This window comes from Nilaparvata lugens, chromosome 2, assembly GCF_014356525.2.
Source record: "Nilaparvata lugens isolate BPH chromosome 2, ASM1435652v1, whole genome shotgun sequence".
Taxonomy (NCBI): Eukaryota; Metazoa; Arthropoda; class Insecta; order Hemiptera; family Delphacidae; genus Nilaparvata; species Nilaparvata lugens.
The window spans coordinates 13462336-13489091 of NC_052505.1; the positions used below are offsets into that span (position 1 = coordinate 13462336).

Consider the following 26756-nt stretch of genomic DNA (forward strand, 5'->3'; position numbering starts at 1 on the left):
CTAGAAAAGGATAGCGCTAGAAGGAACAGCTTGTCATATATGAGATTGAATATTCTTAAATCAATTATAGGCTATTACTTGATTGTTGAAACAGGATCTGGCAATTATGCAGAGTTAGGAAAGGATAACACTATCTGCTTTGTCGAACAATAGACAAGGATAGTATCCTACCTATAGTAACTATACCTACTAAAATGTATATCAAATAATATCTTCGCTTTTGAGAGGTCCACGTTATAATGGCAGTTTTTGATTAACATTAGTGTTAATCTACCCTTCTCTATCATTCACCGAAGAAGATATTTTGAAATCGTTTTAAACAATGAAGAAATATAATTAGTTTTCAAAATATTCAATCTCAATTATGAGAATGTATTATTCAATTATTGAGAAATTATTCTTGACGAATAAAATATAATTGATTATTTTTGACAGCTAATATTACCGGTATCTAGCTATCTCCTTCAGAAAGCAGTGGCAAGGCAGAGAATCTAACGCTGTTCTTCTATCTTTCTTCACTGCCATTATAACGTGGACCTTACTTTATCAAAGATCCGCGCTAGAACGTTGCGAATTTATAGGGAAAAAGGGAAATAATGTGCGAATGCGGGAAATATCGGTTTGCCGGGCCGGCAAAATGGACTAAGCACCAACTGGCTGTCAGTCAAGCAGGAAACCTCCCCTCGGCAAGGTGGTGGTCAGAGCTGCACTGGTGCATCGTGGATATTCCTTGTTGAGACATGTGCTATCACAAACAACCGACAATAAACACACCAGTTTACTAGTGAATCCAATTCTGACACAAACAAGTAAGTGAACCTTCTTGGAGATCAATGAAACCGTTGTCATTGCTGTCCTACCATGGAGGAAAGTAATATTTAATATCCTATCATACCTAATAGAATTTGTGTTTGAGTTACCTACTATATAATAATAAAATCACCCTCAAACAACGACACAGACTATCGAGTCTGAGAGTAATTATCAATGTCACTTATTCAAATTTTCTAAAAAAAATAGTTTATTGTGATTTATATAGAACGTTTTTTTAAACGAAAGGATACTATGGAACTATTTTTCAACTGTCACTTTTCCAATCTAACAGTGGAACAGTTTGATCAATTGAGAATCAAGGTAAAGACAATTCAGTGAACTAAGTATTATAATTTCTTATTGTATTGTTATAGGATTTGTAATCAAATTTAGGAAATTAAAGGCGGAGGAAGGTATTATTAAAATACCGGAAATCTTTTCAAATTAATCTATATACCCTTATAAAGTTGTCACTTTGTTCAGTTATGGTACCCTAAGATACCGGTAATCTTTTCAAATTAATCTATACCCTTATAAAGTTGCCACTTTGTTCAGTTTTAATGGAGTACCATAAAATGAAAAACTATTGCATATTTAGAAAATTTATGATGGGATAATCAAGGTGTGTAGCAGAAAGCGGTCTGGTACTAGTTAACATGAAAATATTATAATGATAAAACAATAATATTATCTAATATCACGTTTTTATTATCCGTCTAAATTCGCGATATTAGACATTATTATTGTGCTTTCATTAAGGATAAGTATCACTATATCTCCCCAGATCAGGAGTGAAAATTGAATCATCTTAGGCCTATTACATTATTTTGAATCCTAATCAATATGATTTGTCTACATTATTCGAGCTTTTTATACATAATGAAGATAAGGCGGAATGGTTTGACGATTATTTTTAAAACAAAAACATATAACACACTAATTCAATTAAATTGAATTAACACACTAAAAGTCAATTCTGAAGAACTCTTCTATCGCATACACACATTTTTTTGATTAACAAGTCTTTCAACCCTCAAACCTTTCTTTCAACCCGTAACTATCAATGTGGAATCAATTTAGGGTGAAAAGCATGTTCCACAAGCGAAAGCTCACTGGAAAGATTTTATCTACTTTTACGGCAACAGGGTGGGGAACAGGGGACCACTTATCGACTGAGTTCACTTATTGGTCAAGTCCTATGTTCACTCATTGGCTAAGTTCAATTATTGCATTATTGACTGTTGTTTTTGCTTAGAATTCCTCGTGGTAGCTCATGCGGTCAGATCTATTTTTCCTCTCAGCTCCGGATATACTGTTGTTCTTCTGTCTCTATTATTTTTCTTTTCTTTCTTCTGTATGTTTCATTTTTCGGATTTCTCTTCTAAAAATATTTCCATTTTGTACCTAATCCCCAACATTTCCTTTTATCAGGCCTACATAGCTTATTAGTTTTAAATACTACAACCTAATTGTGCTATATGTAAATTGTAGTATGACAACTTTAATTCATTAGGATGTATGATTATCCTAGAAGGTACCGAAGTATCCGAATTATATCAAAGACTCAGATTAGATAAGAGTAACGAACGCTGATTAATTCATTGTTTGGATGACTGGATGACCGTCTCGACAATGACCAGGTATAAGATTCTCTATAGTTTGTGTAAAATAAGTTGAGACTTAGCCCTCCTTCCGAAGAAATCGCAGGGTTGCCAAATCGTGTAAAATTGCAACTTTCTCAAATTTCCAATTCAACGTGAGAATTGGATGTAGAATATCATCCCCGATATCCAAGTAGCACTAAAAAAGCTTCAAGGTAAAAGGATTAAAAGGAATTTAACTTTTATGATAAAATTGGAAACATCGCGAAGATTTGTTTTTCTTTTGAATATCACTTCTCTCAGAATCATGGGGCGTCGTAATGCGTAATAATTTTATATCAAATTAACGGGGAGAATGTCTCCTTTCTATTGGTGTCTGGATCATTTTTATCCGACTTATAGTTATTTTTTAATAATTAATGATTAAGTTCGTCAATATCGAGACATTTCGAGCAGAAAACATGACATTTTCGACATGCTAGAAACTTTTTTGTTTCAAAAGATAAGTAAGTGGTGAAAGCGAGAAAGTTTTTCACAAATAATTGAAATTATTTTTCCAATTGTCAAAAGTAGTCGGAAGATCGTACTTTGGTATCCAAGTAATTTTAAAGTTAGGAGAGCGGCTGCATGGTATGCAATGTGTACCAAATTGTATGCTGAAGGCTGGCAATTTACAATATATTTGACTGATAATCCTTTTACCCTGAAGCTTTTTTAGTGCTACTAGGATATCGGGGATGATATTCTACATCCAATTCTCATGTTGAATTGGAAATTTGAGAAAGTTGCAATTTTACACGATTTGGCAACCCTGTAATTTCTTCGGATGGAGGGCCAAGTCTCAACTTATTTTACACAAACTATAATAGGTGAACAGGTCTGAAACTCACTTCACGGTGGTTCAAACCCTGAAATCTCATTCGCCCATAATTTTTTACATGCACAACTGAGTTTCTTTTGCACTTATGTGTACACCCTTAAGCACAAAAGTATATTGATATGCAAAGTTTTCTGCGAACTTAACTCCCATAATAGAGGTATAAAGATATTATTGATGATTGATTTATTGCCTTTATTAATGACAGAGTTAGGACTCCATGTCTTCTCTGCCACACAACCCTATACAAGATATAGGAGAAATACAAGGATAATAAATAAAGATCCCATACTATCATAGGGACTTGGGAGAAATATTAGAGAGACTTCTATCCTGATTAATTTGGATTCGAAATAATTGCCAGAGAATACAAAATGATTACAAAAATTTGAAATAGGTACTCTACATACACAATTATTCAATTTTAATAAATTTTAGCAGTCAGCCTATAATTTTTATTCAGCAGTGTAGAGTTTATGGATCTATTCATCAACTGAACGGTTCGTGAAATTATTCTTCACATCTATGAAGCCATATTTATTTTTAATGGAAGGTTTGTCTGGAATTAGAGGTATAGTGATTTGATTAATAGAGAATTCTGGAGCTTGATAACAATGTGCAGTACAATGATAACTGCTCAACAAGAAACATTTTGTAAATTGTTGTTGTTTAATAATCTAATGGAACGCAAAATAAGACCTATCTAGATGAACATTATCACTTGGCAGTATTAATCGTACTTCAACAAGGGGGTGCGTGAGGAGTGAAGGGGACGCATCCCTTTCTACCGTGTACTGAAACCACCCTTGTTTATTTAGATTTCATAATACACGAATCAAATACATGATCAGAAAACGACCAACAGGCCTAGCCCAAAACTGTTCCCTTTCCAAATTATGATAGAAAAACGAAACAGAGACGAGAGAAACGAGACGTTTTCGTTTAAAAGGAAGGTTATGTTTATCGCTGTTACCTGTCAAAATACCAAATAAATAAATAATTACAACTATCAATTACAATTATAATTACAATTATCTGAGCAACTTTTATCTTACTAGCGCGACCACGTAGTCATCCGCTTCCTCATTTTAAAGTTAGTTGTATGAGGTACCATAGAGAAACAATAGCATAAGCTATTGTTGCTCTATGGAGGTACCTACCTAATGAATATAAATTATCAGCTGAGGATGATGTCCAAACATCTAGCCTTTGCGACTTTGAGCTCTAGCCTTTTGCGACGGTAATGAAACAGATGGTAATGAGAGACAAGTGAACCTACAGCTTTATGTGGGTTCCTAACCACCGGGACGTGATTTCATATTCAAAAATGATATATTGGAATAGTTAGGCTCTTAAAGTTGTCATCCTTACGAAGGGAATAGCAGTAGCTTGGAGCCTGCACCACTTATCTTATCGATAGCTTATCAGCGCGACCACGAAACCAAATCGCTTCTACAAAATCGAATCTACATTTTCACTATAAATATTAGATTTTATATTACGTTATCGCAATTTTTCCTTTGTTGTATTTTTTATTTAATAATTTTGTTTACTTTTGATTTACCATTCCTTATTTTAATTCGTCGTTAATTCAATTTTTATCGTTCTCCCTTTACAAATTGCAACATTCACAATTTCACCGTTGTCTAGTCAGTTTTATGATTTTTTAAACTTCAAATTGTAATATTTCCAACTTGAAGAGTTTTTAACGAATTATTATCAACAAATTTTTCTATTCCCATTTGTCCAATGCTAATTGAAGTATGATTACAAATAGTTTTGCTTTGCCTCATAATAATCTTCGCCGCATCCTTCACATCCTTTCCTCTCTCTTGATAGATTTTGTTTTATGAAATATTGACACGTTTGTAAGTGTAAACATTCAGTCAGCTGAGCTCAGTTTTAGTCAGTTTCTTGGTTAGAATTAATACGGAAATCGATCAAAATTTTCAAGTTATTCTATATTTTCTCCAAAAAATGTTATTATAATTGATCAAAAGAACAATCCGTATACAAATTGCATTCATTTTATATTTTAACAGAAATGCAGCTCTTGCAAAATGAAAAAGTTCAGATTTCCCGAGTATGAAAAAAGGTAAACATAGCCTATATTGTAGATACAACTTAGAATATTTCTAACGTTATTTATTTGAAAAATTGTTGGAAGCTAACGATAAGTATTTATTCATACAATACATTGTTGGAGAGTTATAAGCCTTAAGAGCACAAATTGGATAATAACCTGTTATTTCAACAATTTTACATTTTTAAGAGCGAATATCTTGAAAATGTTGGAAATATTACAAAACCCACAAAACAAAAATTGTAAAGAATTTATACAGCTTTATTTATGAATATTTAGTTATGTCGGTTGAACATATTGTTCCCGAAATATAAGCGTTGAAGCAAATAGCTGAAAAATGAACATTTAAACCACTCTCATCCCTTTAGCACATGGGATAGGGCTAGGGAATTTTGATATGTTATCCTTCTAACTAGTCTCAACAATTCTGCAAAGTCAAAAATTGTGTTCAAAACATTCCCTCCAAATTAATTTGTCAATTATTGATCTATTGTTGAAAGACTGGAGATTTCACACTCAATACTAAAGCTGCTGCATCAGTCGTTGCAAAATGCGTAAAAGTGTGAAATTATACATCAAATTGTAGAGAATTAAATGTTCTATAAACTCATAATCAGCAGAGCTTTTAGCCCTTAGCACAGTAGGTGGGGGTGGGGACTTTTGATATGTTTACCTCCTCACTACCCTGAAAAGAACTGTAGGGTCAAAAAATTCTCCAAACTTTTCCCTACCATTTCCTTGACTGGACTACTACACAAAACATATTTTGTCAAAAATCTTATAAAATTGCCTCCCACTTACTGTAAATCAATGAATCACATCCTCTCCTAATAAGAATCCTTTACGCTGAATTCTATAAAAATATAGACCTTAAAAATTATGTTTTTAATATGGAATCCAGGATAAAATGCTCTGAATGACGTACTCTTGCTTGTCTGCAATGTTGATGTGCTAACCAACGAATTAATTTCCTTTCTTGTAAGTGGAGACGCTCTCATTCTCTCTCTCACTCTGTCTGTCTCTCTCTCTCATCCTCTCTCACTCTGCCTCTCTCTCTGTTCCTGTTAATAATTTTTTTCCTCATTCTATTTCCTTATTCTTTGTTATCTTTCTTCCCTGGAACTATCATTTCCGTCGTTCATAAAGTCCAAATAATATTGATAGTAGGCCTATCTGTTAAAATAATGTAAGAATAAAAAAATAGTAAAAATGAGATAAATCTATAGTGAATAGATGAACAGTAATGAATGAATCTATTAATAACAGGTCATTCATTCAGGGAGACTGTACTGGAATAACTTCTTGAAGGAACATAAGTTCCATGATACGAGTTTTTCCTTCTAAGATATTTATCTCGGGCCACTCCCGTGTTTCGGATGGACACGTTAAGCCGTCAGTCACGGCTGCCTAAAAAGCAGTCGTTAGGTCATGTCAGAGGCCCTGAAATTGATCAGTTGCGACCTGAAAACTCTGACACCAGACCTGGCTTATTTTAACAATATTGATAATATCTGTAAGGTTAAATGTAAGAATACAGAATAACAATAGTAATCATGAGATGAATGTATTAAAAATAGGTCATTCATTTAGGGACATTCTGTACTGGAAAAAACGAATTGGAGGAACATGAGTTTCATGATTCGAATTTTCCTTCAAAATCAGACTTGTTATGGTCAATGTTTTTATTCGAGTGAGAGGCAATTCTGGAACAATTGCGAATTTGCCGTGCGACACTGTTAAACAAGAGCGCAATATTATGTAGAATAGTGTGACTGCAATGCGGAACCCGATCGGGCCTACGAAATCGAATCGAAGCAATACGCCGACAGCGAGTAGAGTGCAGAAAGCGGAGTAGGCTTTTGAACGTCAATTACAGACAAATGCCAGCCTGAGAGCCTGTGAGAGCCCACGCTAGACGGACAGGGCACGGGGTCATGACTCATTATAAGCAGTTAGTTACCTCTACCTCTTTGGTGCCCGCTCATTCGGTTGTAGCATCGCAATTAGCCAAGCGCAGCCTCTTCCATTCATTCGAGTCAGTGAGATTTGCCCTTCTGGCTGCATCGCTATGTCCGTGGGCAAGGTCAGTTCTCTGAGATGGTTGAAGCCACAGAGAAGGAGGATAGGAACCCTTTTACTATGTGTTGAAACCAGCAAAATAGATAAATAAAAGGTATAACGCTCGTCATTTGATCAGAGCTTTATATGAACAATTTTATTTTGCGTGACGTCAAACTTTCCCGGTTTCAATCTCTTAAAGATGTTTTCTCATTGCCTTTTTTCCAATCGTTTGATAATGGCATTATAGATATTTTTTATTTATTCAATAGAGACAAAAACACAAGATCATAAAATGATTGGAAATGAGAAAACAGGCTTATAGTCCTTACCATTCCATTCCCAAATTTTGATTAAAATTAGACCAAAGGAGGATATGATTCCTCAGCATTTTCAAACACAAATATTCTTGGTTTCAGAATACAAAAAAATATGAATAATTGAGAATGTACAATATATAGCCAAAACATGTTGTGAGTAAACAATTTTAAAAAGGGTACATAGATATCTATTTTTATTTATGTTTTCTCATGTGTATTATTATTATTATTCATGTAGTCTATGATATGAATAATTTGCATTGCTAATTATTATCAATATAAATGATGTTCCCATAATCATTATGGAGAGAAGCTTCTCAATTACTCATATACCTCTCAATTCGCTCAATAATACCACTCAATACTTTGAGAGATGCCTCGCACCATTTCGTCTACGGTGCCAGAAACTAACCAAGCTGACCTAGTTTGAACAGTCGGTAACTGGATTGTGAGCGAAAAACTCAAGGAAAAATGGAAGATTTAGATAACATTAGGAATGGAATAGCAATGGAAGATTAGATCGCATTATATGAGTTAATAGTGATTGTCCCATCCCCTCATTGCTAGCGAACAGAATAATTGTCTATGCTAGCAATGCCATTAAAAAAAATTATATATAATTGAAAATTAAATAAATTTAACATTTACTCAATTTTTATGTATGTATTTTAGTCAAGTGCCGTAGCATATACTTATTTATTTTTTGTAAAGCTTTTTTGCATTTTGTTTTTGGCAAATAAATTATTCATTCATCCATTATGAAGTTTTTATTATCCTTTTTGTTATTATCCTCTTCTTGTCAAGAAGTTTTCCTTCTTGGTATTTGAACTATGTAGGTTTATTTCTCAGTGATAGTAATAATAATCAGCCTGTTGATTTGACACTAATTTTCGTTTTGCAATTTTTGCAGACTTCCAACTATTCTTGTCCAGGAGCTCAAGGAAAACTCACTGCATAGGCCTACTTTATGCGCATCCGAAAACCCCTGCAAGGTAAGATCGAGGAGTCAATCTTCTCAGAATGTTCAAGAGATTCTAGACTATGGCTGGATCCCACAAATCAGTCTCAGTGTACATGACCGACCGGTACAGTATAAATATCATTATCATGAGTTTTACTGGCTTTTCATACTCGCTCTGCCGGGCTGAGTAGGAATACCCATTAGATCTCATGACAATAATATTTCCACTTCACCGGACACTGATACCATAGAAAAAATATAGCATAAGAAGATATGCCATGGTATAGGACGTTTATGTTCCAATTCTTAATGTTAAGTTCATTTGATTGTCCAAGTACAGTAGTAGTTCTTTTTTGTGAAGCTATGTGATGCTGGTAGTCTCTCATATACTGGCTTATACACTTATACAATACAGCAAGGTTTTAGATGAATTTACATAACATAAACTAAGAAAACAATTATTGAACTGTACAATGGTATGAAAAAATGCAATTTGGAATAACTATACAAGATAATATTGTAATAAGATAATATTGCTTTTTTCATACCATTGTACAGTTCAATAATTGTTTTCTTAGTTTATGTTATGTAAATTCATCTAAAACCTTGCTGTATTGTAAGCTATTGTATAAGTGTATAAGCCAGTATATATTGTAATCTACATAAATAAAGTACTCAATCAAATATACTGTGCCGTTCTCTAACTCTCATACAAACAGAACAGAAGTCGACAGTAATCGGCTTGAGTTAACAAGAAATCGGCTTGAAACTTGGATCAAAAAAAACAACCCATACCATGGGATATCTTCTTTTGCTATATTTTCTCTATGCTAATACGAATATGTGAGAGTCTAGCTTTAAGCGATTTTTATTCCGTAGCCTAATAATGAGTAGTTTAGCACCCGACGCTAACTGAAAATCACTAGAGTTGATAGAATCAGAAATACTGATATAAGACATTTTTTATCGGTTGCTCCTCCGCATGAAAGAATTATTCAAAATAGACGCAACTGGTGCAGTCATTTGGATAGAATGCCACCTGGAAGAATGCCCCTTGAAGTCAAAAACTATAGACCTACAGGTAAAAGAGATGTAGGGAGACCAAGAAAGAGATGGGAACCGGAACAGGTTAATTAATAAACCTAATTCCTGAAGTGAAGATGACGCTAACTGAAAATAGCAATGCTATCTGATGCTAACTCATAGAAATGAGTAATGAACAACGAGTCTATGAGAATCTCATAGACTCTCAAGTCCCATAGTAGTAACACAGTAGAGTTCATATACATTAACTCCAGACACTTGAAATGGAAAGAAATCTTCCAAAGAATATTTACTTAAAACTGACTGCATTAGTTACTAGGAAAGAATTGATGTTATTTATAAGGAATTGTAAGGACTTGCTATGCTGACAACTTGAAGTGAATTTCAGTATGATTACTACCGAAGCCTATCCAACCATGATTAGTTTGTTGAGTGTTCAGGCATGATATGATATTTAACAAGACCAAAAATATGAGATTTTATTTTGAAGTGAATTTCAGTATGATTACTACCGAAGCCTATCCAACCATGATTAGTTTGTTGAGTGTTCAGGCATGATATGATATTTAACAAGACCAAAAATATGAGATTTTATTTTCCCTTTCTATTCAATAAGAATGTTAACCAGGCAACAAAGTAATCTATTACATTTTCTAACTAGAAACAACAAAAATCATAAAATCTATCAATCCAATTTGCAACATCGCCTACACGACAGCAAACAATTCTTGAATAGAATGAAACCCTCGTAGCAAGCAAAAAACTTACGTAATTCGACGACTAAAATCAATAGAGGGGTGAGAACGCTACTTAAAAAAGCGCTTCACTCAAGTGTCGAGTTTTAAGTAGCAACTCAGCAACTGCCGGTACCTTAACTACTGATAGCATTGCCCCACTAACCCCTTATTCATGAATGAACGCCTGTATCGTACGAGAGAGGTTTGCCACCTTCAAACCCCCACCCCCCAACCCGGCCGATCATGCTTCACGTCTCACGCCACATCATGCCACCAAGAATCGACCAATCGCGTGCTTCGAACATCGTACGACTCCTGGAATTCGATCGCTCCACACTTCTCTCTCTTCAACGACCGTCATGCTAAAGTACAAAAAGTAAGAGTTCTCGTACCGTAACGGATCCAAAATAAATCATCGCAGCAAACATAAATAAAATAAAACAAAAAATCTTTCTGAGTTCTTCTTGAACTTTATTGAAACAACTTGTCTCTGACTGGATACATTAATACAATAACAAAAGCAAGATTATTAGGATTCCATAAACAAACAGATAAAGAGTTTGTTATTTTCTTAGAAACTACTTTGGAGAAAGATAGGAGAATAGCGTTCCATATTCTATGCCTTACTACAATCTTCTATAGAAGATAGCTGATACCTTGTTAAAATTATTAATTATTATTTTATTCGTCCAGATATATTCATTTAAAATACTCATTTCTCAATGATTTTATAATGAATTTTAATAATTGAGATTGAATATTATGTTAATAAATTATATCTTTAAATTGTTAAAACACGATCAGCAATGATGCAGTGTTAGGGAAGGATAGCACTATCTGCTTTGTCGAATGATAGACAATGATAGCAACACCGATGTTGATCAAATATTACCATTATAACATGGACCTCACTAAAGTTGTTCTTGAACTTTATTGAAACAACTTGTTATAATTGAGATAAAATATTTTGTTAATTAATTATATTTCTAAATTGTTTAAACACGATCTGGCAATGATGCAGAGTTGGGGAAAGGATAGCACTATCTGAATTGTCGAATGATAGACAAGGATAGCAACACCGATGTTAGTCAAATACTGCCATTATTTCACTATAGTTCTTCTTGAACTCTATTGAAACAATTTGTCTCTGATACATGAATTCAAAACAAAAGCAAGATGACCAAGATTCGATAAACAACAAGCAGATAAAGATTTTGTACACTTCTCATGTTGAGACAGGAAATCTTACAAAAACCTTACGGTCATTTCATTGTTATCAATTCTACAGATATAGTGCTTGGAAGATTTCCAGGACTAATCTGTATTCGATCCTCAATAGCTATCAAACCTCGCGAGAAGACTTCAGAAACACTATTGAAATCAGAAACCTTCAATCCAAAATGTCACATCTTCTAAAACTAAATCATTCCGTATGACAGTTTATAAGTACCTAACGAAACTCTTAACATCTGAGACTCGATCATTCAAGTAATACTCGTGAAAGAAAGCACAATAATATAATGTCTACAGTTCAGGCTGAGTTTTGTCAATTAAAAAAAGTGAATTAATTTTGGACTATACAAAGCTTAGTGGACTGCGCGATTTATTCTCCCGTATATGTAAGCAGAATATTCTATTCAAAGAGTAATTTATAAGAAGAGAAACATCTAAGAAAATCATCAGTATAGAATGCATTTGCCTGTCGAGATGAATTTAGAGACTGTAAAGACAATTTTATCATTAAAATGTGCTCTTAGTATCTTCCGTGCGTGATCTGATATGAAGGTATTCAACAATTTAGCCCTAGTTTTGCACCTAATTGGTAACAATTGAAGCCCACTCGTTTCTTATATCACTTGTCAATGAACAAACTTTGCACAATGCTTTAACGACCTCCTTCGTCGTTATGCTGAGATCAGATTTCAATGCAATTAGCCTTTTAGTAACATTTCGATTCAGTTTTCAGTTTATTCAGTAAGTATCATAATGAAGTAGTTTTATTATGAAATTTCTTCCCACATAAATATAGGGATGAAGTGAAATTTCATAATAAATCTACTTCATTATAATACTTACTATTTTTGTTAATTAACGATATAATTTCAAGAAGATTGAGGTTCAATATTTATACCGATGATTGATGAATTTTGGAAAAATAATGGTCTATTCCGTCCATTTGTCCACGATATCCTTCAATAAGTAAGTACAGATACTGTTGATGGTGAGATATTGTGATACCTATCCATAATGAAAACACGGAGTTGTCAAAATATCATTTATTCATTTTAAAAAATCACAAACATGTTACATGGATGACACCATTGGTATTGAAACATATTTGTGATTTTAAAAATAAATAAGTTATATTTTGACAACAACCCAGTGTTTTCAATAAGTAACTATTTGAAAATATGATTTCCAACTACCGGTATGACATTTTCTCGTTGAAAGATACACAAACTTGGAAAGGATGGATTTCAAATTCGGCTCGATATCTTGATTTGGAGCCGAGATATATCAGTTTTACGAAACCATTGCAGTTTCAAACTTGTTGGAGGAGGAGGGCTTCAAGGGGGGAAGCAAGTGGGGGATGATTATGACTGTGGTTCCAGGCTATGGATGTACTATGTAAACCAAAAACCAGTAAAAATACAGCTTTCCCCTACATTAATTTGTATCGCATTAATGTCTTTTTTGACTGGACTAAATTGAATTGAAGAGATTACTTCACCTGTGATCGATCACTTCACAAAATGATCAAAAAAAAAGGTCAGCAGTTTTTCAAAACAGGGAAACCCGCCGATAGAGTTGTATCCAATAGAATTCTAATGAAATCAGGGAGATTACTTCACCTATGACCTTATCACTTATTACATTTCTAATTACTTTATCCTATCATTACATCACTTTTTTCTATTATTTTTCCTCTTCTTTCATTGTAATTTTTCAATATGTTTTCTGTACTCTTACTATGTATAATGAACTATTGTAATTGTGTTGTTATGGAAGCAATTTTTGGGAGAAATTCTGTATGCTTCCATGCTTTTCATAAATAAATAAATATTACTTCAACTAAAGGTCTCACTGCTGAGGAACCATTACCGTATCGCACTAGGTCACCGTTCTCGCACTTCGAAGCTACAACTTCAATAATTAATGTGTTAATGATAGAATAGGTCATATTTTTGTTCCTAGTGAGGTTTAAAATAGTTTCTGCTCCCCTCTTCTTTCATGATCGATACTTTCATCAACTACTCAGTGGATTGTCATTTTCCTTGTCAGTAGACTTCACAACTCTATTGGTGAGAGGTGGGAATAGTACTCTATTGATGAGATTTAGTACCATATTCGTGAGTTGTTAGTTTAGTACCTACTCTATTGGTAACTGGTGAGTTTAGTACCATATTTATTGGTGAGATTTAGTACCAGATTGGTGAGTGTTGAATTAAGTACTCTACTGGTGAGTTGTAAGGGAAGGCAGTCTTTCTACTTAGTCATTCATTCATTATTTTACACCAGCCGACAAGACAACCTGACTGCTATTTGGAATTCGTTTTAATAATATACACAAAAAAATGAATTATTGTCTGACATCGCTAAGAAATGTTTGCATTAGCTCAACCAGAAGCAACCCTCCTTTTAGTAAGTGGTTTCAAGTTTATTCAATCATTTATTTATTGAATCATTGAGAATTATTATACAACTTACAGAAAAGTACCACAGGCTAACTTGCGCCCAAAACGGTTCCAATTCTAATTTATACAACAGTCCAAATGTAGCTAGAGGTTAAAAGAGTCACTTCAAAATTCTTCAATTACACATTCAATTTACAATCCATACAAACAAAAATCATTTTTAAATTAAAAAAAATACTTCTAAATTGAATTAAATTAATTACAAATAATTGGAAAACTCCAAACTTTGAAAAAACTAAAATTTTGGGACCGAAAAGACAGACACACAAGTTATCAAGTGATATATTATTAAAAGTGTATCAATACTTTCAGGACTCGATTTTCTGTTCATACTGAATAAAAAGATTAGAAGATGTCTAACCACAGATTTATTAAAAACGAGATACCGGTTTCGAATGTTACACCATTATCAATCACTGTTAAACTAAAACTACTGGTAGAAAGCAGAAGTATTAGGCTAGGCGCACACCAGTTAGTCAAGACAAGACACGTTTAGTCACAATACTTCACATAACTGCTTGTGATGCAGCTCACACTAATTAGTCATTGCAATTAGACATGTCTTCAAAAGCAACTATGTGAAGTATTGTGACTAAACGTGACTAGTCTTATCTTGACTAAACGGAGTACGCCCAGCCTTATACTAAACGGTCGAGCAATGCTATTGGTGGAAGCTTTGATCTATCAAGTTGATTATCCAAAGATCCATATCGTCTGATTGGCATGAAAGTAGCTCAAGTTTAACGTAACCATCAAACCAGTACATTTCGGCTCGGTTGCACAAAAGCCGGTTAAATTTAAATCGTGAATAATTTCACGAAAACCAATCAGATAAGTATTTTTCGAAAAGGAGGCTTTTCTGATTGGTTCTCGTGTTATTAATCTCGATTAAAATTTAACCGGATTTTGTGAAACTGTCACATAATATGGACGGTCTTAAGATTACCAAAGATATATTTGATCATTGATTAATCACAAGGTTCCAAATCTTACTGTACGCCTTGACTAATTTGCTATTTTACCGTTAAAATTGATTGAGGTTGTTAAGCTTGTAATTTGTGTAAGGCAGTCGGTTGTGAAAGTGCTGTATAATTCACTATTGCTTTAGCTTTAAAATGCAATTATTTGAGAAATTCTATCGTATTATTATATCATCGGCTCCATTCATTGTTATCTCTATAATATTCAATTCTAATTCCGGCTAATCTCCATTTTTTCAAAGGAATAAATTAATTTAGGCCTACATGGAATTATGTTTTTCTCTCCACTACATTCCTCTATTCGGAATCGAGGAAAATGTGACATGTAGTTTGTTCGGAAATAATGCATTTTATTCTCTTTGAGATTTCCTGTTTTAGATTAAAGTAGGAAGATAGACTGGAGATTATCCTTAATGGATGAAATAAATAGATTCTCCTTAATCGTATCACAGTTTAACTTTTTAAACACTCAGTCACAAATATTTCCAATTTATGAAGTAACTAATAATATTCTTCGTACCGTATCGTATTAATAAATGAGAGAGATAGCACATACATAGGAAACATGTTTGCCGCATCTTCACGTCTGAATAACTGAATTGATTAACACGAAAATTTTCATAGAGATTCAGAATCTAGCGAGCATGTTTAAAGGCCTATTATATGAGCAAACACCCGTCATCTGAATTATACAGAATAGATTAAATCGAAATTTTTCATGAAGATTCTGAATTTACCAAGGATGATTATTGTGAGCAGAATAGAATATTTTTATTTGTTCAATACAGTACAGTCATATGGATCACCCGACATCTGAATTATACAGAATAGATTAAATCGAAATTTTTCATGAAGATTCTGAATTTACCAAGGATGATTATTGTGAGCAGAATAGAATATTTTTATTTGTTCAATACAGTACAGTCATATGGATCACCCGACATCTGAATTATACAGAATAGATTAAATCGAAATTTTTCATCAAGATTCAGAATTTACCGAGGATGGTTATAGGCCTATTATGTGAGCAGAATATAATAGAATAGAATAGAATATTTTTATTTGTTCAATACAGTACAGTCATATGGATCACAACTATACAATTGAACATTGTCAAGTACAAAAAATCTTTCCAATATTTAATATACATAGGATATTAAATATTAATATACATATATTTAATATACAATATTTAATTAATATACAATATTTAATATACATATTTAATACATAAAATTTAGATATAGCCTGAGATAGATATAGGAAACACCCGTCATCGATTTACTCAAAATATCGGGGCACCGAGCTTCGCTCGTTATTTTTATTTATTGATAAACAGAACACAATAAATTCTCTAAAATGATCGTGTTTATATTTCACAGCTGGCTATACGTCATCTTATGAATTTCGGGGATGCGATATTTTGATTTTTCACATACTCACTCGCTCACTTTTTTACTATCCACAGCTGTTTCAGCCAAGGATGAATTATCCTTTTAATGTCGTTCAGCAAGTTTTCCCAAGGATGAGAAATAGGGCAATCTAATCTTCATATCATAAATCTACTATGTTCCAAATTTCGTGAAAATTGTTAGAGCCGTTTTCGAGATCCGTTAAACATAAATAACCAGACATAAAAATAGCCAGATATATAAATACAGAAATTGCTCGCTTAATATAATAGGATGACAGTTACAGCACACGTCCAAAACTTTACAGATATGAGTATCTATTAAAATATCACCAAACAGATAGGCTACACCAGATCTTGAACAGGAGGTATTCATCCTGATGAGATCTTTTCATCTTCATGGTAGGGTCGGAAACTTTTCAATCTCCCCTCGTACAAATATAACACAATTTGTTTTTGATTTTTAAAATAAGAATTATACAATTTATTTGTATTATTGAGTTAAACCATCGGTAATGATCACTTAGGCAAATGTGATATTTTTTTAAAGATTGAACATTTCAAGCTTGAGGATTTAAAACCAACATTCAATATTTTGACGGCATGTGATGAGTTTGACAGTTCAACAATGCTAGTTACATCAGATCCAAGCTCTATTATTCGAATGTCAATTGGCTCTATTCTTCACACTCCAAGATAGGCTTCACCAGTATCACTACTGCCACGCATCTGTCTACATGCTAGAAAAGGTTTTTCTGTTTTCTACACGTTGTGTTGTATTAAATCAATTTTTATACTAATCGTATTGGTGCAACAACACAAGTATTTTCTTCAATCTTTATTCGAGAATTTTCTACTCTTATCGTTCACCTCACAGAGCTTCTATCAATCGAGATGTTATGATTTTCGCTGCTAGTTGTGAGTTCAATTTGGTTATTAATTCTTAGATTCTACAAATAGACCTAGGATTTCTTTTGTTACCATTCAAGCACAGATTATCAAATAAACTCACACTTTCTTTGAAAGAATAAAGCGTTTTTTCTTATTCTTTCAATTTATGGAGAAATATCACAACATTACCAGTCACCATCAACTCTCACCACCACCACCATAGATGACGGTCAAGTGCTGAACTGGAGGGTACCATCGATACCCCTTTTCATGTGAAAACATTACAGTAATAGCTCAATTCTCGCATATTTTATCATATTTCCTTGCTTAATATTATTGTAGACTTCTGTATAAAAAAATATTTATCATGTTAATTTACTCTTACTGGTGATTATTTTTAACGCTAGAATGTGAGTTGAATTTTGTTCTGTTAAACTCATGAAAAAAAAGTGATTCTGAATATATAAATCTGAACCATACAATCAAATTAAACTTTCTTCTTTGTAAAAGACAAACAAATATCGCAGACTCTTGGTAATCTGTTTTAAAATTACTTCCCGGAGGTTGAAATTGCATATTTCAAAAGTTTTCCAAACATGAGCATTTTTCGAGCAAATGATTTAATTGGGATGAAGAGTTGAATAAGAAAAGCAGATTGTTCCCATGTAAGTTCACCGTTTGTATGAAATGATGTAACATTCTAGGTACTCGAGTGCTAATGAATCTTTGAATATCTTTACATAATTACATTCAATCAAGATAATTAATTCAGCATCTACATCTATCTCTTGTCACTGTAATGCTCTTTTCTAAGACGACAGTTCAATATCATCATGGTGTACAGTTCATTCTTTTTGCGGTTCAAATTCCAAAATCAAGTGGATAATCCATTTATTTTCTTTTCAGTACTGTTGCAGTTTAAAATGCTAAAGGAGAAATGGAAGCGGGCTTGGGCATGGATAAACCAGGTGGAAGATTACTCTCCAGATGTATTCGTCAAGAGCCAGGTGAGCAAAAGAGTCTTAGATTGGAAATCCAACTACTGTGATGTAGAACCTAGGCCTATTTGTGGAGCAGTCTGTATTGTATACTGATCTGCGTAATTTATACTCGGTAGCACAAAGGTATGTTAACTTCTATCCCAATCAGAGAAGACTTCTTTCCAAAAAAAAAAACACCTACTCTGATTGGTTCTCGTGGAATTTAAACATGATCTTGTGCATCCGAGCCTTGGTATCTTATTGTTTGTTCTATCATGCATACTATACAGGGTGTTTCAGAAGTAGCGACGAACTTTTTAGGGTATTGTTCCTGGATGATGGGCGACTACAAATGTCGTATTTTAAGTGTCCAAAACTCAGCGGTTATCCTTACAGCTGCCATATTGTTTTTTCACTTAATAATTTTTATCTCAAGAACGAAATAATGTATTGATCTGAAATTTAGCATGAATATTTATGCTATAAAGACTCAACTTTAAAAAATAAAATAAAAAATTTTCGATGTAAATTTTCAAAATGGCGGCCATTTGAAATTTTTGATTGCAAATTTCACGAAAACCGTTCAGTTTAGAGAAAATTTACAAGAGACTAAAAAGTTAGTAAATTGTATCAAGATTTTAATTATAACTGCAAATTTCAGATCAATACATCATTTCGTTCTTGAGATAAAAATTCTTAAGTGAAAAAAACAAAATGGCTGGTGAAGGAAGGAATTGGCTTATTTATTATTATGTACTGAATACGAAACAAATGTTTGGTTAAATCATTACAGTTGTTAATACTTAATATTAGCACGGAACCAAATTATTATTATTTGTTACGTGAAGCCAAGAATCTGAGCACAGCTCAAGTGGCATGTAACATGGCATGAACATTCTAAGGAAAGTGTATGCATTTGTATCAACTCAAAGTGTAAAGACACTGCAACATTCCTCCTTAGTATAGGGACACGCTTTTACAAGTACATTAGTAATTGAAGACAAGAATAGCCTATGACTTCCACATAACCTTATTCTTTCAGGCAGACAATTGAAGAGCTTGAGTCCCGAATAATATGGCACTTTTTCCAAAAGTGTCAGTCTGTGAGCCGGGTACTGATATACAGCTGAACTTTTCCCTCTTGTGCCATAACCATGGCAAACTAGATTTCTTTCAAATCTCTCCGAATTTTTGAAGACAAAATTTACAGTGTGAAGGAAGTGCAATGCTGGGACCGTGAGAAACCTGTATTTTCTAAAATCGGGCCTACATGAATTGGATGGTCTCAAGCCCTCCAAAACACGAACAGATTTCTTTTGCATCTTAAAAAAACCAAAAAACTAATTCAATAATAATGTTTGCTTTTAACAGACCATTGCGGAGCACTGGTGATACCTGCTCGTTTGCAATTATTGATTCTCGATTCAAAAACAAAATTGATCCTTCCTGGAACGTTCTATTTTGCTCTTTTCAACTATGGTTAATAAAATCAAGTCCAATTTCTGGCTTGTAAAAAGCCAATTGAAGAAGAAAAGAAAAATTCTCTAATAAGCTTTGAACTATAAAATTGAAACCGGTACAGTCCAATTTCTTGCTTGTATAAAAGCCAATTGAAGTAAAAAATCCATTCACATTGGAGTTGAAAAGACGAAATCTCTAATAATCTTTGAACTATAAAATTGAAACCGGTAATGTTTGTTTGCACAGTGGCAGTTGGGAGAGACAAGCACCATTTACCTAATCTACCGGTGGATGCTGGCAGGCACCTTCGTGTGCGGCCTGTTCGCATCGGTGCTGGACCTGGGCCGCGACCCGGTGCCTGGGGCGGCAGCCCGTGCAGCACCTGCTCCCTCGCACGACATCCAACACTACTTCAAGTGGCCCATCTACCTCACCAACTGGGGCTACACCGCCTGCACAGTGCAGGCAATCATGGCCACTGCGCATGTCACAAAACACTATGCCAGGATGCGAATCAATCCTGGTCAGTATTCGTCAATACCTAAACTAGTAAAAAAATTTTTGATCCAAGACTCAATAAACTATAGGTTCATCTTTTTAAACTACTTTTTTCATATGTTTATCTAACATTCAATAAAATAGGTTCATCTTTTTTATTTAAAGTTCAATAAACTAGGTAGCTTCCATAGTTTCCTACATTTCTCCTAAACATCTTCTATTCTCCTATAGAAGTATGTATTTCACATATACTTACATACATAAAGTACATATATTTCACCCAAACTAACTTTTTGGCCACTTACGACAGGACAAGTGAGTTGAATATGTGTGTACACACATGCTCGTCATGCATGTTGTGTGATGAGCGAGATACTTCGAACAAAAACAGCAGTTTGACAGCAGCTTCTAACATAAATAAACAACCAATCACAATAAATAAACCACTGAAAATTTACAAATTATAACGATACAAAAATAATTTCATCTCAAATAGAGCAGCGAAGAAAAACTAAACAAAAAAATGGATATACTAAAACCCTACCTCCAAAAAATGTGTTCAAGCCTTTCACTGTTATGGCTCAACAATGAATGACGACATGTCTTTAGAAAAATGTTCAACACACTCTTGTCCTGTCACTAGTGTCCATCCTAACACTAACAAAAACATGCAGTATCAACAGAAAAATTCTAGATACGCGTTCATACTGGATGCGTTCTTGTAAGAGAAATAACTGAGAAAACACATGGGCAAGATCTCAATGTTTCGAAAAAGTTTATACTATACATACCGAACTGTACACACTTGTACGACGTACCACGTATGTGCACTAGGCTTGTGCGTGGATAATGAGGGGATGATAATGAAAAATGAATGGACATACAGTTTAAGGTGGGTTTCAAACCACCGGGAAGCGATATTACAACTCATGAATTTACTATTGATATAGTTTTGTAGAATAATATTCACATATTTCTCAGTATCCAATAGATGAGTTTTTAATCCGACACTTTTTGCTACAGGTGCTGGAATGGAGAAAATGAAAACCAGCTACAAGCTCTACTGGGTTATACATTCAGTGGCAGTTATTTGCTCAGTTGTCATCACCACAATATACTGGTCAGCAGTATATAGACCAGGTAGTGGTAGAAAATATATATTTTTAATATTATTACATATTATTTTTTATATTTTTACCTCATTACTCATTTTTTAAACTATTATTTATTATATCAACTTTTTTATTTACAACTACTAATTTTCACACTAGGAATGTTCCTAGACTATCTTGAACTTCCCCTTGACCATTCTAACAATACCAACTTTTTCATTGGCATCACAGACTGTACGACTTTTCGGCAGATTACAAAGTGGACTGAAAGGACCTTCTTACCTTCCTACAACCCTTAAGCTAGGTATATTTGTGACACAAACGTACAAAAAGTACAGTCATATGTTAATTAATTATATTTCCACATTGTAAGAAAACGTTGAGAAGCTAGAAAAAATGGCGCTGTCACAAACGTACAAAAAGTACAGTATTAATTATATTTCTACATAGTACGAAAACGTTACCGAGCTAGACAAAATAGCGCTGTCTGCTTTGAAGAACAATAGACAATGGTAGCAACACCAATGTTAATCAAATACTGACATACGTGGATCTCTGGATTAACAATGTTATCAAATAAGTGGACCTCACTATAGACTCCCTGTGTATTAGCTTGCAACGTAAGGCTCCTTAACTCACACTTACGCGACTCAGGTCGAGAAGAGACTCGACTCTAGTCGAGAGCATGTGTTTCCAAAAGGTGAGTCGCGGAGACTAGAATCGACTGGTCTGAGTGTCACCATTTGGAAACACATGCTCTCGACTAGAGTCGAGTCTCTTCTCGAACTGAGTCGCGTAAGTGTGAGTTGAGCCAAAATTTGATGCTGTGAGAATGTACTGCACAATGTCCCACTTGTTGCAGTTTGTCTGGAATGGGCACTCGCAGATCTGACATCTTGCAGATCTGAGCCACTCCCACGATCTTGTGACAATAATAATTGTCAAATGCTTGATTCAAATGCTCATAGCTCTCTGGAAAAAGTGGCGTTGTAATATTTAAAACATTTGTTGCAGAAACCGACTCGATAGACGTAGTGAACCTGACCGTGCATGTGTTCAACTCAGTGCTAATGGTGCTCGACTTGTGGGTGGTGGCCCATCCTTTCAAACTGTTCCACTTCTACTGGGCGTTCATTCTCGGAGCCGTCTATTCTGTATTCAGCTACATATACTTCCTTGCTGGAGGTACAAACAGGTACGAATGGATTCGACTCAAAATTAAAGCCTTTTGAAACAACTGAATGTGTTGCCCAAACCTTCATTAAAAGCCCCAGAATTTTTCTCAAGTACAGCTACATTATATACTTCCTTGCTGGAGGTACAAACAGGTAGGAATCGATTCGACTCAAAATTAAAAGCTTTTGAAACAACTGAATGGGTTCCAAGCCTACATTGAAAGCACCAGAATTTCTCAAGGTCCAATAGTGAGATTATTGTTTCAAAGTCAGTGGATATCATAGATCATACTTGTCACGTTTCCTTCTCCACCGCCTTCTAGAGTAGAAAGTAACAAGGTCTATAAACCTTGGAAAGGTATTTATAGACCTTGGAAAGGTATTTATAGACCTTGGAAAGTAGTAACTCAAGTAATACCGGTTTATCTAATCTAATATAAATTGTTGATTCTTGTTAATAATGATCAATTATGTCTCAAAAAATATATTAATTGAGAAAATATATAATTAAATAATATATTCTCGTACTTCATGTAAAGTATTTGTAAAGTATGTAAAGTATTCACTATGTGATATATAAATACTTTTTTTTTTGCTGAGGGTGATACCTACATGAGCTCTACGTTTGTGCGTTAGTAATGAGAGATGAGTTGACCTACAGTTTTAGGTGGGTTCCGAACCAACGGCAAGTGATTTTTCAACTCATGAATCATATACAGAGGAGTAGGCTCAAGCGGTCACCTTTCCAACGGAAGTAGCAGGCACATGATTCTTGACTCATCTGAGCGACCACTGATTCAAACCGCTTCATTAATTGAGATAGGAGAGCATCGTTGCCAATTCTGTGCCTTTTATAGAGGATAGCTGATACCGGTATATATATGATGTAATGTTGACTGTTCATTGTTGTTTAGTTAAAAATAATCAATTCTTTTTCATTTGTCAATAATCTATATTTTCGATGATTGAATAATACATTTTCATAATTGAGATTGAATATTTTTTTGTTTAATCATATTTCTAAATTGTTAAAAAACGATGTGGCAACGTTGCGGAGCTAGTAAAAGATAGCGCTCTCTGCTTTGTCGAATGACAGACAACGGTAACAACAACAATGCTAATGAAATACTACCATTATAACGTGGACCTCACTCAAAATGTTGAAGTGACACATAACCTGCAGTGAGGTCCACGTTATAATGGCAGAGTTCGATTAGCAATGATATTGCTATCCTTATCTATCATTCAAAAAAGCGGATAGTGCTATCTCTTTCTCGCTTTACTCTGTTGCCAGATCATCTTTTAACAATGTAGAATTAATAATTAATCAACAAAATATTTCATCTTAAATTATGAGAATTCATCATGGAATTATTAAAAAATATAATTTCTTGCTTAATTAAATATAATTGATTATTTTAAAAGAGAATGAACAGTTATTATTACATCAATAAACCTGTATCAGCAACCGTCTATAAAAGGCATTGACAAGACAGAGGATCGGCAACGTTTTTCTCCTATCTTTCTCCACTGTCATTATTTATTCATCATCATTTACAATCATCTTAAGGACAAAGAAACAGACTACAGTTCAAGACTTCTTTTCATCCCAATTTCATAAAATAAATTTTCCAAATAAAGGTTATGTGCGACTTTTCAATTATTCATCAACTTCCACATTGAAACAAACACAAACACTTGACACAATTAATTTTGTATTTAGAAAGATTAGGATCCGAATTGATAACAAAATTCCTTCTACTTAACACTCAAAACTGTAAAATAAATATTAATTTGAAATATTTTGTTCCGAAAATTAAAACAATCTATAAAATTAAATTATTTATAATTTAATTATTATAACGTGGACTTCACTACAGCTACATATATTTGAACTATTGTATAAATTAGAATTGGGACAGTTTTGGGCGTAAGCCTGAGGTACTCTTCTGAAAGCAATGTAATTCTGAATGACTAAATAATGAACGTTGTTGTTGATCTGTTAACAGGAGAGGCAATCCTTTCATCTACTTGATATTAAATTGGCGGCGACCAGTGAATGCGTTATTAGCAATCAGCTGTACAGTATTATTTGAAGCTCTGGTGACAGTGATAGCATGGATGATGTTCATTGTGAGGAGAAGACTGGCCAACCTGTTTCACCGTAAAATGGCAGCTCGTCGAATGGCCAACTCAGGTCAGGCCACTGATCAAGGCCCAAGAATAGTCTGAAATGCCCTATCTAGTATTATTGGGCACAAATCGAATATTCGAAAATCCTAGAAATTAACGAACGGTACCTCGCTCTATTGTAGTAGTCACATTTTGCACAACGAATGTGTATCCTGCCTGTGATTTTGGTGTGCGGTGATAAAAAAACTGACTTGTAAGTGAAAAAGAGGTTAATGATGATGTCAATAAAAATAAATAGATATGAATGAGATACACTCGTGTGTATTAAATTGTGAGGGGTTGTAAATTGTATATTTTGTCAGGGTAGCAAGTTGATATTCGAACAAATACATTCCATAAAAACGTTTTTGTTGATATGATGATTGTTTGAGATTTTATAGTATTTTCAAATGCGATATTGTGAAATATATCCATTCACCCAGACAAAATATTGTCAAAACCAAATTAATTTTCTAGAACAGCTAGTCACGTTGCTGGAGTCGCAAGTCCCATTAAGATAATAGTAAATCTGGTCTTGTTTATAATAATATAATTATTTATATGAATTGTAAAATTTATTTAAAAGAATTTCATGTGGTGAAAACAAATAAATTAGACTTTATAGATGAAACATGATATTTTTAGTTCTAAACTTGCAGTATAATAAACTATAGTAATATTACTCAAGTTGAGCTTGGAGAATAGGTTTAATGGTAACCAGATATTCATACATTTTTGTATCTGATCATGATTTTAGTATAGAGAGATAGAGAGGTCTAAATATATTTTATTGTTCCTAACAAGAAAGTTTGTTTAGAGAATGACGATGGAAAAAGATTCAGCTTCAACTTACAATATGATGAAATATGAAAAATAAAAAAGATGTTATGTTACTTTAATAATAATATTATTCTTCAACTGTCTATAGTTACTGCTTAGGAAGAACATACTGTGATGTAGATAATAAGGAAGCTTTTCAAGATACTTATAGTCCAAGAACACAGCCTGCGTTTAAATGGATAGAATACCATAATTTATTATGCTATGTATGTACTGACAATAAATAATAGTTCAATTTATTTCATTTTAGATTAAAATTACCATTCATTGTTTTCCTGTCCATTAATTAGTATTTACATTTTATCAGATCTGATTGGATTTCTTCCTAAACGATTTTGGTCAACACTTTGTAATGGATATATTTATATTGAAGTGCTGCAGTATTTGAAGCAATACATAATCTGATCCAGGAAATCGTTTCGCAGCTAATTTCTATAAATTGATATATTTACAAAGTAACCTGTTACTGTACATAAATATTATGAAATTAAATTGTGTTGCTTTGAATGAGAAAGAATTTTAAATTCACTCAACCCGTAAAAATATAAATTCCATTTAGTTTTATTCCAAGAGGAATATTCATAATCAAAACTGACAGACTGAGATTTGTACAGATTACGAACTATCAAAAACTGAGAACCCCTCAAGTTTTGTTTTTAACGGAAACTCAACACTGATACTGAAAAATCAACACTTGGAAACATTTGGCACTGGAATAAAGAAAGGAAATCTTCATCTATCTATCAGATAGATAATGTATTTTATCTAGATTCTATTCCAAATATCGGTTCATGATGATGATCGGCTCATTAGATTTATGATGATCATTATGATCTAGATTCTATTCAGAATATCGGTTTGAATACTATAAACGGACACAGCAACTTTATTGAAACACAATAGAATATATCAAGTATATTCTATTATAACAATTATAATATTATTCTATTATGTATCAATAGACAGTATTAATTACTACTTTCAGTAGCCCTAAAAATAAAAGTGAGTATTGTAACTAGCAACTGTAATATTCAATTTAAGAGTGAA

The 26756-nt window shown here is 33.5% G+C and overlaps 1 protein-coding gene across 4 annotated transcripts; it reads left to right on the forward strand.

Moving 5' to 3' along the window:
• Positions 1-656: 656 nt before the first annotated feature.
• On the forward strand, positions 657-25981 carry LOC111045414 (protein rolling stone). 4 transcript variants are annotated; one of them, XM_039420579.1, is made up of 7 exons: positions 657-809; positions 8663-8744; positions 18378-18478; positions 20159-20435; positions 21434-21553; positions 22537-22717; positions 24707-25981. In XM_039420579.1, exons 2-7 carry the CDS (start codon positions 8720-8722, stop codon positions 24927-24929), a joined length of 927 nt encoding a protein of 308 aa, XP_039276513.1. In that variant the 5' UTR covers positions 657-809; positions 8663-8719; the 3' UTR covers positions 24930-25981. The 4 variants fall into 4 exon arrangements, with proteins under 4 accessions (XP_039276513.1, XP_039276514.1, XP_039276516.1 ...); XM_039420580.1 differs by having other exon boundaries at positions 21434-21550; XM_039420582.1 differs by lacking the exons at positions 657-809; positions 8663-8744 and adding an exon at positions 17294-17498 and having other exon boundaries at positions 21434-21550.
• The last annotated feature ends 775 nt before the right edge of the window (positions 25982-26756 follow it).